At 32.4% G+C, this 12978-nt stretch overlaps 1 protein-coding gene across 1 annotated transcript in view; it reads right to left on the bottom strand.

Moving 5' to 3' along the window:
- LOC129233669 (teneurin-m-like) overlaps nucleotides 1-12978 on the bottom strand; it is a gene marked incomplete at its 5' end in the record, with an annotated part of 86575 nt that overhangs the window by 21666 nt on the left and 51931 nt on the right. Inside the window, one exon of the mRNA XM_054867644.1 lies at nucleotides 12030-12295. Within this exon, the coding sequence (XP_054723619.1) occupies nucleotides 12030-12295 (266 nt within the window). The remainder of the gene's footprint in view (nucleotides 1-12029; nucleotides 12296-12978) is intronic.

A 12978-nucleotide genomic window follows, 5' to 3' on the forward strand; every position in this document is an offset into this window, starting at 1 on the left:
GCCCTAACACGCAAAATATTTCCAACTCTCTTTTGAGATCTTGTTTGAAATAATGCGACCATTTTTTAAACAAATATCGGGTTCTAACTATTGAAAAAAAATTCAAAATACGTTCACTTTTTGCGTTCGCTCCGCCCCTCATAGTAAACGCCAATTTTTTTGAGGGGAGAGCGCTAATGGGGTGTAAGATTTATTACCCTCTCATTAGTTCCCCTCAATGACCTTCGGTGGACGTTCTCCTCTTTTCCCCAAAGCTTTCTTGAAGAATCAAGTGCTTTTGAAAGTGATTTCATGTAGATGCGTGCTATTAGCTGTTAAATTAGCATCATCTGCTTTTTTTTTTTTTTTTTTCAAATTTTTGGTTTGAAAAGAAATAGATTGGAAAGGGATATTTCTGAGTCAAATTGTTTATTAACAATATAATGAACATAGTTACAATGCTTTCGAATGCGAAAAGTTGACATTTTTCCCTTCCAGTAGAAAAATATTTTTATATATGGATTAAATCGTATTCCAGATTCCAGATACTAGGTATTTTGCATCGTTTTACATGTGTTTTATGTTACAACAAATGTACACACATAAAGTGCTTTCCACAGCTCAACAAACGTTTTTGAAAATTATTTGTGTCTTTAAGAGACAGACTCGTCAAATTTCTTTAGAAGGTAGATACACATTGAACATGTAATTCATAATATACAGTAAAATTCATCGAATTTCAGAATAGGGACTAGAAATTTATTTGGTTGAAACAAGTATTTCGTTGCATTAGTATACGTTGTAATAGGATTTTACTGTATTTCTCTTTAGAAAACTTCCTAAGGAAGAAAACGATGCATAATTTGACCCCAAATAGAATCGTGAAACGTTTTCTTATGGGGTCGCAATATTACTCCTTATTTTAAGACATGTACGATATTATACAGTTTTTAAAACATTACGTGAGAAGCAAAATAGCATAATTTTTATTTTCCAGTGCAGCAATGCGAATTGTAGCTAATTTTATTTTTATTAAAGACTATTTCCTAGCTTACATTTTGTGTCATAATTCCTGCGTTTTACCTCAAGTTTTTATTTATTGCCAGAAACAATGAAAAAAAAAAAAGTTAAAATACTTATTTTTAATTAACTGTTTTGGAAATAGCTTAAATATATCGATATTGTGATTAACTGCAAGTTTTGAGTGTTTAAATCAAAAAATCATGTACTTGTGTTATTCCATACTTTTCAGAGCGAATCAAGCTTGTACAGATAAACTTTACAATTAAAAAACATGTTTTATACATTTTTAAGTACGTTGCTTAAATATTATTTCTCCAACAGCGCTGTCATTTTTGGAAAACAACTAAAATTCAGGACAATATTTATTCTTCCAAAAAAAATAAGTTTTTTTTTTTTTTTTTTGAGCAATCGCGAATGCTTATTATGTTTACTTGACCAAAGCTGTTGTTGCTCTGATTTTTCAGATTGTCATGATGACAAGAATAACTCTAGCTCGTTGTTTTAATATTTACTAAGAAGTCAAATTTTCGTCGCCATGGTTACTAATTGTTTGTGTTCATTCAAGGTTTAACTTAAGTAGATTTTACTTTTAAAAGGGGAGGGGGGTGTAAAATTACATTTCAGGAAAAAAAAAACATCAATGTGGATAAAATTAAAAACAAAATTTCATCCAAATACAAAATTTCCAGATTACTAATACCGACATTTAAGATTGATAAGAAAACAAAAATACAGAAGGCCTTCTGATGTCTTCAGAAACTTTTCACAATAGAAATAGTTTTTTTAAAAATCTTTTTAAGAATTTGGAAGCTGTATTTTTGGAGAATAAAAATACTTTCAAAAACATTTACTCAGTTGCGGAAAACATTCCGTACACCAACATACTCATTAAATACATAGGAAATCATGAAAAATATATTAATAATTTAATATGATTCGGTTAATGTAAAAAAAACACCATGCTAGAATTACTAAGCATTGTATGTATTAGTTTTTATGACGTTTTTAGCCTTAAGGTGTGAACAATATAGAATGGGGGTTACAAGTTTTCACTGCTTTCTATTTTCATTCTCAGAAGCTAGATCAGTATTTTAATACAATGTAGAAAAAATTAATTATGGGCATTAATGGTTTTCAGGTCACATAAGCACCCCCTCTCCCTTAAAAAAAAACATCATTAAAGATCGTCTTAAATTTCGTTTTTATGACTTAAATTTCGAAAAATTTCGGGAAGGGAGTTTGCGAAAAGTCCTTCTTTGACCATAAAAAAAAGTCATCTAAAATTGCATTTTTGGAACTTTGATTTCAAAAACCTGACTAAAGATGGCCTACAATCATGTTTATAACACTTTGAAAATTTTGCCTCCCCCCCCCCCCCCAACATCACACTAAAACTGCGTTTTTAGACTATTTCGAAAAATTCCGGGGAAAGCTTTCCGAACTCTCATTTTCCAAAATACCACCAGAGATCGTTTAAAACTGCATTTTGAAAATTTTATTTTCGAGAAAATTAAAAGGCATAGCCCCCCAAACAGAGTGCTTGGAAAAATAGGGAGTATTTCTGAGTAAATAGTATGCTTACGATAAAGATCATATTAATTAATAAATATAGAAATAGTTCCCTCTCTTAAACAAGAAGCTAAATCCTTTCTCTCGCTGTATTTACATATTACTAGGAGTCAATAGAATAGAAAATGTGGGATCTCAAAAAAGATTTTTGTTCAGTACGAATGATAAAATTACTAATAATCATTTGATTAGAACATTCATTTTATTCTGTGACTGAAGACACGATACTATAATTTTTCGGCACAGAAGTGCGTAACACAGAACTTTAAAAAAAAAAGGTTGTCTTGGTTTTTCTTTTCCTTTTTTTTTTAATTGTGAAATACCCTTACTTGTACTTATAATTGCTTTCCTAAATGTAAGCTGTTCATTTTCATTTTTGACGTAACTTTATGTATTTCCTGCAAATCTGTTTCTTGTCCTTTTTTTATTTTTTATTATTGATTCATTAAATGCAAGATGCATGAAAACGAGGCAGAGTGATAAAAACTTTAAAATCTGGCAGAGCGAGGCGTTGAGATTTTTTTCACCTAAGTATTTCGAGATTTTTTAAGGACAACCCTTAAAATTAACAACCCTTGAAACATTAAGGACAACCCTTAATATTTATTACATGACAACTAACGAGGATCAGATACTCACAAGACTTATTAGAAAATTTTAATAAAAACTCAATGTGTTGAAGCAGAAGCACTATATACACTGTATGACCAAAAGTATAGGGACACTTTCAAAAATTCACATTTTTAGGGATTTCTCGAGAAATAATAGACCAATTGCTCTATAATTTCTTTCGCATAAAATGTATACTCTAGTTGTCATTTTTCAATAAAAATTAAGTCTGCTATTCATTTAGGGACCAACAACAAATTGAGGAAATAAAAAAAAAAGTTTTTTTGATCATTTTTCATTGTAAATTGCTGTGAATAAGCTATAATTTTCAGAAATGAGTTAAAAATCTATCAAAAACTTATTTTTATATTTTTGTGAAAGTATCTCTTATACCCATGGAAATATAAGCATTTCTTTCAAAAATGCAATTTTTTTTAAGGTTTTCGCCTCATATCGCGCAGAGTATTTCGTTAAACGTTACTAAACTTTTAGAATATTTGACAGCATTTTAGAGAGACATAATAATAAAATTTGAAGTTAAAATATGGAACAATTGATGAAATATGAACAATTAAAGCAATTAATTTTTCACTTCGCATGCACGGAAGATAGCAATTTATAACGTTCATAATCCAAAGCTCAGATACTTCCTACAATCCATGAAAAAAATTCCACCGCAATTTCTTTAAAATTTAAAAAGTTATCAGCGATCTAATGAGCCGAATTTCTATAATTCTAGGATATGCGACGAATGGTAAGGGGTCGTTCGCAAACTGGCAACACTTTCCTGCCATCGTTACAGAGTGATTCATGATAAGAACGTATATTTTTTTGCTGGTCCCCTAAATGAATAGCAGACTTGATTGTTATTATATTTGACGTCTGGGAGTATACTTTTCATGAGAAAAAAATTACAGAGCAGAGAGCAATTGGTGTTTTATTTCTCGAGAAATCCGTAAATTGTGAATTTTTGAAAGTGGCCAAATACTTTTGGTCATATAATGTACGTAATACCTCATGTATTTTGCCGAATTTAGTAACTGGGAATTTGAGACTCTAAAAGTGCTAGGTTTAGCTTTATTCCAAAATTTCAGCGTAAGATAGTTTACAAACATTGAGAGTGGGTGAAGGGGTGATTTGTGTCTTTGAGTTTGGAGCAGGGTGAGCACCCCTGCATACAAACAAAGATCACAGAAAAATCTTTAATTTTTCAAATTCAGGAAGTCCTTCTCCGTAGCCGTCCTCGACTTTGCCGTTGTTATGCTCAATTTGAAAGAACTTTCACCATAACAATCCCTTGAGAAATGCTATCGTAGCCTTCTCATCTGCATATAGTAATTAGATAAATAAATAAATATTTTTTCAAAAAGAAAAGGATTCAAAGATAAAGATTGGGGGAATTTTCTGGTCACCAGTGGTGAGAAAAGGCAATTATAGTAGCCACATTTTTTGTAGTCGCCACTCCATTTGTAAAACAGGTAACTAACCAACAAAGTAGCATTTAATTTACCACTAAAATATAAATATTATCAGTTCAAATAAAAATTAATGTAACTAATTAGTGGCATTAATGTTAATTTTACAGCTATGCAAAGAGGATCTAGTTTCATTTTTAAGAAGAATGTTTTCTGACAACTCAGATGGGGTTGGGGAGAGTGGCAAACAGGCAGTGGAAGCGAAACAATTTCGCCAACCGATAACTGGTATTTTTAGTCCCCACTTTTATTCGGCACTTGATTTTTCAAATATATTAAGTAGGATCATCCATTTTTAAAGAAATTTTTTTGGTTGGAATTTAGAGTTCATTTCGTTAAAATTCAGTGTGGTCATGCAGGCTATCTTTTTTTTTCCTTCCTTTTTTGAAATCATCAATTTTCAATAACGAACATTTTTCTAAAAATAGAATTTATGAGTTTATTTATTGCAAATATTCATTCATTCGTTAATTTTTCCTAGATGAGATCTGAAACCGTATTAATGGGGGAAAAAATCTTCGTTTCAAAATTAATTTTAGTGCGAATACAAATAAATTAATATCACAAGTAGGATTGCAAAATGCGCGGCAATATAAAATGCCGCGCCTTTTACATTGAGTTATTTTTCTTTTACCTATGTAGTCAAGACTCAAGAGGGAAAGAACTAGAATTTCCTTGGAAGGGTCTGTAAAAAGCTGCGGTTTCATTTCGCCGACAGCTATACCTCCCTTGACTTACACAGCAGGGGGAGCGTCCGGTCTGTCCCCCTGCAAAATGTGACAGGTCACATGATCCACACTTTCATCGGTCACCGTTCATTCTATTGGTTGTTGAAGTGTCAATCACTTCACTGATGTACACTGCTTTCGTTTAAAGAAAAGGCCCATTTTCAAGCGAGATCGTTTTTCTTCCCCACTGAAGAGCAGCCTTAATAGTTTTTACTCGCTTATGACTAACTTTCGGCCTCTGAAGAGTCAAACATTGTCTCTAACTGTTAGATTATCACGTCAAGTTTTTAGCAAACTATAGCTCAAAGCGACCAATTCACAAAAACGCACATCTTTAAAAATATAGGACAAAAGAAAAGACTTTTAGATAAGAGGCGATTACATTGCATTCGCAAAATCGCAATACAGGAAAAAAAAAAAACTTTTTGCATGCACCTGTAGCAGATTTACCATGTCACAAGTTTCGCTATTCAGAAGAGCTATCACGACGATTGGGGGTCCCAAAGAATATTTAAAAGTGCGCACGATGTTTTAAGCAATTCTGTGACAAACAAAGAACTTCGGAGAAGCTTCGCGACTGGCGCCCCACTTGTAAATATGCTGCCGATGAACACGGAAGTATGCATTCCTGACTTTTTTATTTTCTTTTGCCTTGGAAATCAAGGGCATTAACATTTGTCACCATTTTAGAAACAAAACACTTAATTTATTTTTAAGGTAGGCGGACAAAAATGTTCTTCAATATTCATTGCACCTTTCTAAAACTTTATACGATTATTAAATATGACATAAATAACACATTTTGACTACTCATTTGTTGAAAAAAAATCTATAGGTTTTTTTCAATAAAAACGCCATATTTTTTAGCAAAAAAAAAAACCACAATTTTCTTAACACTTCAGGTGACTTCATTTTTTCATAATTTTAAAAACTTTTATTGTCTATCTCTTCGTTACATACCAGAGAGTGATATAACCCGCCAATTGTGATATAAGTAACTAAAAACAGATTGTATGAGTAAATGTTGGAAAAAAATCCCCCGAAAAACGTGCTTTTTTGCCCCCAACGTTTCATTGACCATTATTTCAAAACTACATATTGCGTGAACATTATTTTTTCGAGATTTACATCACAGTAATATGCTCAATTACCATTTTTGCAAAGTTTCATATCATTACAGTTAATACTTTTCCCGCTAGAGCTGTTTGCATGAATAAAAACATTTAAAACGTGGTTATGAGAAAATCAAGAAAGAATACATTTCAGTTATAAGCAGTTCATTCTACTGTTGTAAATTTCTTCTAGTTTTCTCAATAAGTCATCAATAAAAAAAATGCAGATTCAGAAAGAACACTGGGGCTCTCTAAATTTCTCAAAGTCTCAAAATCTATTTTTTTTTTTGAAAATTAGGGCGTTTGCCTACCTTAAAAATCGTTTGTGTCGGCCTGTATAAGAGCAGCAGGGCTTTCTGTGATATGTACCCTCCCGCGGAAAGTAGGTACATTCACATAAATAAAAGAGAAACCTTAAATGTTTTTTGAAAGAAATCATAATATTTTTAGAAATTTATGAAGTATATCTGCCGAAAAGCATTGAAAGAAATTAAATTGCAAGTAAATATATATATATATATATATATATATATATATATATATATATATATATATATATATATATATATTTAGTTGTAATTTAATTTCGGCATATTTCCGGCATTCCACGTTGCATGCAGGATGATTAAAGAATAATCTGTTACATATCTTCAATTTTTCTGTTGTCCGCAAGTGCAGGAGTGATTTGAATAGTCATACAACGACAAACTACGAAAATAGCCAAAACATACCCAATAAGCAGGCGAATCGTTTAATTTTCTGTGTTCTTCATCTCGTAAATACTTTTTTTTCTGCCGTTGTTGTAGTTGTTGATGTGCCAATACTTGGTGAGACCAAAGAAGGCTGTCTTCATGCTTGGCATTGTAATTTTAAAACTAGTTGAGTTCTTCTGCTGACAAGTATGATTGGACAATGAAGGGATTAGTGGGAAAGTCCGCGGGAAGAAATGGTTAGATAAGTAGGCTACCTAGCCTATCCCCTTTCACCTTGTTTGCGGGGCATAAATAATGTGTTCCCATAATAGAAAGAGGGGTTAGTTTTTACTATTTGAATGACCTCCCTTTCTCTACTAGTGGTTTAGCTTTACAATAGTTGTTGAAATCTTCACATAATTACTTTTATATTCATTTCAAAGGATCAATTTATTTTCCTAAACCATAGCTTGGCGGTTTGACTTTTTTTCTTTCAAATATATATATCTTGTCCCTTTAAAAGTTTAAAAGTTAAATTAACTCCATAAATAGTGCAAATACGTAGAAAAATCAATAATAAAGGTACGAAATCTCAATGACGCAATTGAGCCAAATTTGAGTTGTTTATTTTGAAAATGGGGTAACTACATTTTTGAAAAAAAAAAATGATAATAGTAATTACATAAAAAAGTTAACATGATCCCTTAATCTGAAACAATTTGGAGTCAATAAAAATAAATAAATAATTTAGAAAAAAAAGATTGAAATTGATTAGTGATAAATAAAAATAAATCAGAATTATTATGTTTAGGACAAGAAAGTTTTTGCTCTTCACTAATAAACTTGCTATTATTCCCTACCTTACCTTAAGTGCCTGAAATACCCTTCACATTGCAGTAAATAATGAATTAAAAATAATACATTTACTTCTTGCCTAATTCAACTTAAACTGCTCAAATACTGAGAAATGCATAAATAAACTTAGATAACTCGAAAGACTATTGGGTGCAATAATAATAACAAGGAAATATTAAGATCTGCGAAAAAAAGTCGATCAAAGCATAAAATTAACTTTCTGTTTACTTAAATAAAATTAGTAAGAAAATATTTTGTTTTCATTACTCAAATTTTTGCAGAAGAACATTCTCGTTTAATACGTTTTTGTATTTATGTATTTTCATTTTATCGAGACACCCGAGGAGAAATCAAGAAAAAAAAAAGAAGCTTAATGTTTTTTTGCATCGTTTTAATTTTTTTGGGTGCGAAAAGTCAGTTTGATTGGAATATATCTTTTGTTCCCAATGTCTACATGCAAATTCAAGATTTTGGGAGAATGTAACTTTTTGTTTACAGCCCGTCTCTTTGCTGACAGTATAATTTTCAAAAGTGTAATCGTTCTTTACTTTTAACTAGTGGTACCCGCACGGCTTTGCCCGTAATAGAAAAATTAAAAGATCTTTTGGTTCGCCTGTATATTTACAAATAATGTATAGTGAATTTTCTCGTCAAATGGCTTGTACCCATGTTACGGTTCCACGCTATGATAATTTCGTAATTTACTCGTCCATCTTATGATAATTTTGTTCTTAAAATTTAATAGAAAAATAACCACATCGAATTTTCAAAAAATCGCTTCGAGGTGAACACCCCCTTGCTACAAATAATTTCTGTGCCAAATTTCATGAAAATCGGACGAACGGTCTAGGCGCTATGCTCGTGACAGAGATCCTGACATACAGAGATCCGGACAGAGAGATTTTAAGCTTTATTATTAGTAATAAAGATATATTTTTAAAAGAAATGGTCTTGCGCAGATATGCATGGGAAAATAGCTTAGAACTAAAATGGATGAACTGTAACGTGTCTAATTTCGTTCTTTGTTTTAAAAAATAACTGAAGAGACAAAACGAAGCATTTTTTTTTCATTTGAAAGCTTATGATAAAAAATATTAAATAAATGCACAATATTCCGCTAATTTGAACCTTTGTATATTATCTATTAGCTACAAAATGTTTAGAATTCTTGTAAGAGGTTTAAATCAGTTCCTAATTTTCTGTTTTCTTTTTAAATTTCTTATTTACCATGTTGTCAGTTAAATACATTTCCATTCTTTTCGAATTAAACTGCAGGAAAAACTGGAAAGATTACAACTTTCCCAGATGCAGCAACATATATTTGTCAAATTTGAACCACACCTTGGGATACCTGCCATCGAAAACCACAAGGCTCATCCAAAACCCAAACGCTACAAACTCTTAAACTGCGATAGCATTTGCTCCAAAGCAAAATCCCTTTAAATTTCGTAAAATGTATTCGAAAGTAAATTCATTCAAACAATAACAATGGAGGCGTAAGAAAAGGTAATTCTGGAAATGTAGATCTTTGAGGGGAGGGGGGGGTAAGTCGATTTTTGAAGAGGGTGAGGCACAGAACGGAAGTTTTCGCTTTTTCGCTCCCAAGTTGAACTGGCAAACTGAGCGTGAAACAATAGAAGTGTTTCCAGGCGTAGTGAGACGTAACAAAAAAGATTTTTCTTACTGTATTTTTTTAGTGTTTTGATTGCGTCAGCATTGGTGATTTCTTGAGGGAAATTGCGAAAGTGGGGAGAACCACATTTTTTTTATTCCTGCACTTGTTCTTCTCGCTCCGTATTTTAAAATACATAGCTCTCTTAAGAAGAAAATTTCGTTTGTTTTGCGAAAAAATCAGGTAGGCCATAAAAGATATCAGTGAGGGTTTGGAAATATACACTTTTTTTTCTAGTTATCTCTGCTCAGACAAAGCCTAGAATATTTTCTCCGAGTCTGTTTTGAAAGGCTAATGTGCTTTTAGATTCGAAAATTGCATTTCAAACTGACTCGTTCGGTCTGCAGTGTAATTCCTGAAACATTATTTCAGAAACTTACGCTTGCTGTATTTTTCTTTTTTTTTCCTCCCGTATTTTTGGGTTTTCACCTTTATTGCTTCACTCAAACAAAATCTTACTATTTTCAATTTAAGGTTGTTTTTCGTATACTTTTGAAAATGTTCGCCATAAAATTCATTTATTTCGTAAGATGGCGTATTTAGGAATACATTTCAGCTTTTTCTTATCTTTCGTTTAATTGCTAACATTACTTCTATATGTTAAATAACATTTGATTCTTATCAAGAATTAATTCTAATTTTAATTAATTAATTCAATTTTGTTGCGATTGTTTCTTTTGAAACATTGTTTCAATCTTTTAAACTGTTAAATGAAAGTAAGCATTTTGATTGCGAAACAGATTTTCGTTCAACTCAAATAGTGTTTGAATTTCACTATACTGAAAGTTCTGTACTGCATTTGATCTGTATGCGACTAGTTTTATTGCCCAAGAACGGTGTTTCTCTTCGTTTGGGGGGGGGGGGTAGACAATAAAAAACCAGAATTTTCACCAGGTGGAGGGAGTAGGAGGGGGAGGCTATAACAACATGCGCATGTATTCTTGCCTTCAATTAAACGCTTTTCACAAAAGTATTCAGCGAACTTTAACTAAATGACTACATAATTAACTTACTACATTAGTATTGGCTCTATAACTCAAAACCACGAGTTCTGAGGGGTTATCTCATTACTGTGCTGCCTCATCGCATTATACTTTTGTAGTTAAATGCAAATAGAAGGATGACATATTATTTTTAATTGTACACAAATTCATCTAAGAATAGTATTATGATGTGCTGATTATCTGAGATTGGCGAGTCATTCCACAGCAAAATGAATAACTTAGTTTTAATATAAATTGAAAAAATACTGATAAAAACGAAAATGCTTACTTATACATTTATCCTGCGCTGCTAACTAGTATTTCCCTATTATCTGATCCCCAATTATTCAAGTTTTTGCTTTAACTGAGCTAATCAAACGTCTCAGTTCTTTTTTCCTAAATTATTTTTTATTTTTAAAACTAACGTGCAAAAAAAATTTGAAAATTTTCCACCAAATACTCGGGAAAACGAACTCCAACATAATTACTCCCTTATCTTTCTCAGTGTCACACACCTTCCGTCCAGCCCTTTCTTTTGCTTCAACATTATGTAAAACAAAAACAATTAAGGACTTTTTTGAAGTACAAACTGTTTTATTCTCATCAAATATGCTCTTTACGTGTTTTTAAGTAAGCTTTTTGATGATAATATGTATTATATGAGGCAGTGAGAAGCAAAGGGAAGTAAGTGGACATTTTCAAGTTTTGAGTAAAACGCGTTTTAAGTTGCGGTTATTGGAGGCTTTCATTGAAATTTTTTTCTTTGTCATGATGTGTAGCAGCGCCTACCATGGCTACTAGTACTATTTCTAGCCCAAAACAGAAGATATGTCAACTTTCATTTGTACTGGTTATCTCCAAATTTTTAATTTTGGCACTTACATCCAATTGCTTCTCACTGCCTCCTATGTAGTAGGCTGATATAAATATCGTATTTGTAAAATACGAAACATTACATTTATAGCTACTACTCTTTTTCGTTCCTTTTTTTTTTACTCTTCGCTTTAACGGAGTTTTTCAGTTATCCGAGTTAGTCGTAGTCCTTGGATGATCTGGAATCTATTATTTACTACAATAAAATCTCGATTTCACGTCCCCCGAATCTATATAATTTTTCCTCACTTTTAACGTTTTTTCATCGAGCCCCATCAGTTTTGCTGCTATGTATTTCCCGTTTTTACATTCTTACTGTACTTGACACTTTTTTAGCCCAGTCCCTTGAGAAATGTAAAATCGGGGTTTCACTCTATATACACGTACAGATTCATTGAAAAAATTAAAAATTAAATCTGAAAATTAAAAATTGAATCTGTCCAAAGAAAGTGTTCTTACCACAAGCGCACGTTCAACAGCCACCACGGTCCTTTCTTTGTCCTTTTTGTTGAACTTTATATCGTAACTCCAGGAGGACACAGTACTGGTCTCGTCCCCTTCGAAAGATGTTAGGCGCAAAGGAATGGGGAACATTCCTGCTTGAACAGGTAGTGTGCCCGTCAGAACAGGATGTGGTGCAGATTCCCAGACGAGGCCCTGCTGCCATGGTGTTTCTACTTCGATTACGCCATCTTGGTGAATCGTTGTTTCAACTGGAGCAGCTCCTGGAAACAAAAACAAAAATTACAATGCTTCTTTGCACCATTGTTGAACTATTGTTCCTAGTAAGATGAATAAATACCTTTGTGCTGAACAGTAAAGTAAGACAAAACAACGTTAGAAGAAGCACAAATTTGCAAATTACAGCAGACACGTGTTTCGGCGTTATAGGGAACGCCTTTTTCAATGCAAAAAATGAGCTTATGGATGAAAAGACATCCGACAAAAGCATATCATATTAAGTATCATATTAACACATAGATACACGGCAAGTGGGTGTGGTTGTTTACGCAGGAATCTTTGCGAAGAAAGTGAGGGGAAACCACGTGATTTGGCTATCCACCGAAGAGTGTTTCGCATTGCTGTGTTGATTCTCGTAGGGATTTGAATAGTCATCGATTTTAATATTTTACCATCTGCCAAAAACGTTTTGGCAAATTTATTTTCTGTCATCCTCAAGCGCATAATTTACAGATTAATGGATAAGTTTTTTTTTGTTTTGTTTTTAATATCTACAGTAAGTAAATTGTTGAGTTATGTCAATTTAAAAATGGTTCTAAAGGTTGCACTAAAGGTGCTTCCAAAGGTTGTGTCAAAACCGTACACAGCGGTAAAATTCTTTGATCTTGTCCGAGGGTAGTAAAACTGGTCGCCTCTACTCCTCCTTCAGCGCATAAAATAGTGACTG

The sequence above is a fragment of the Uloborus diversus genome, unplaced genomic scaffold (genome assembly GCF_026930045.1).
Source record: "Uloborus diversus isolate 005 unplaced genomic scaffold, Udiv.v.3.1 scaffold_609, whole genome shotgun sequence".
Lineage (NCBI taxonomy): Eukaryota > Metazoa > Arthropoda > Arachnida > Araneae > Uloboridae > Uloborus > Uloborus diversus.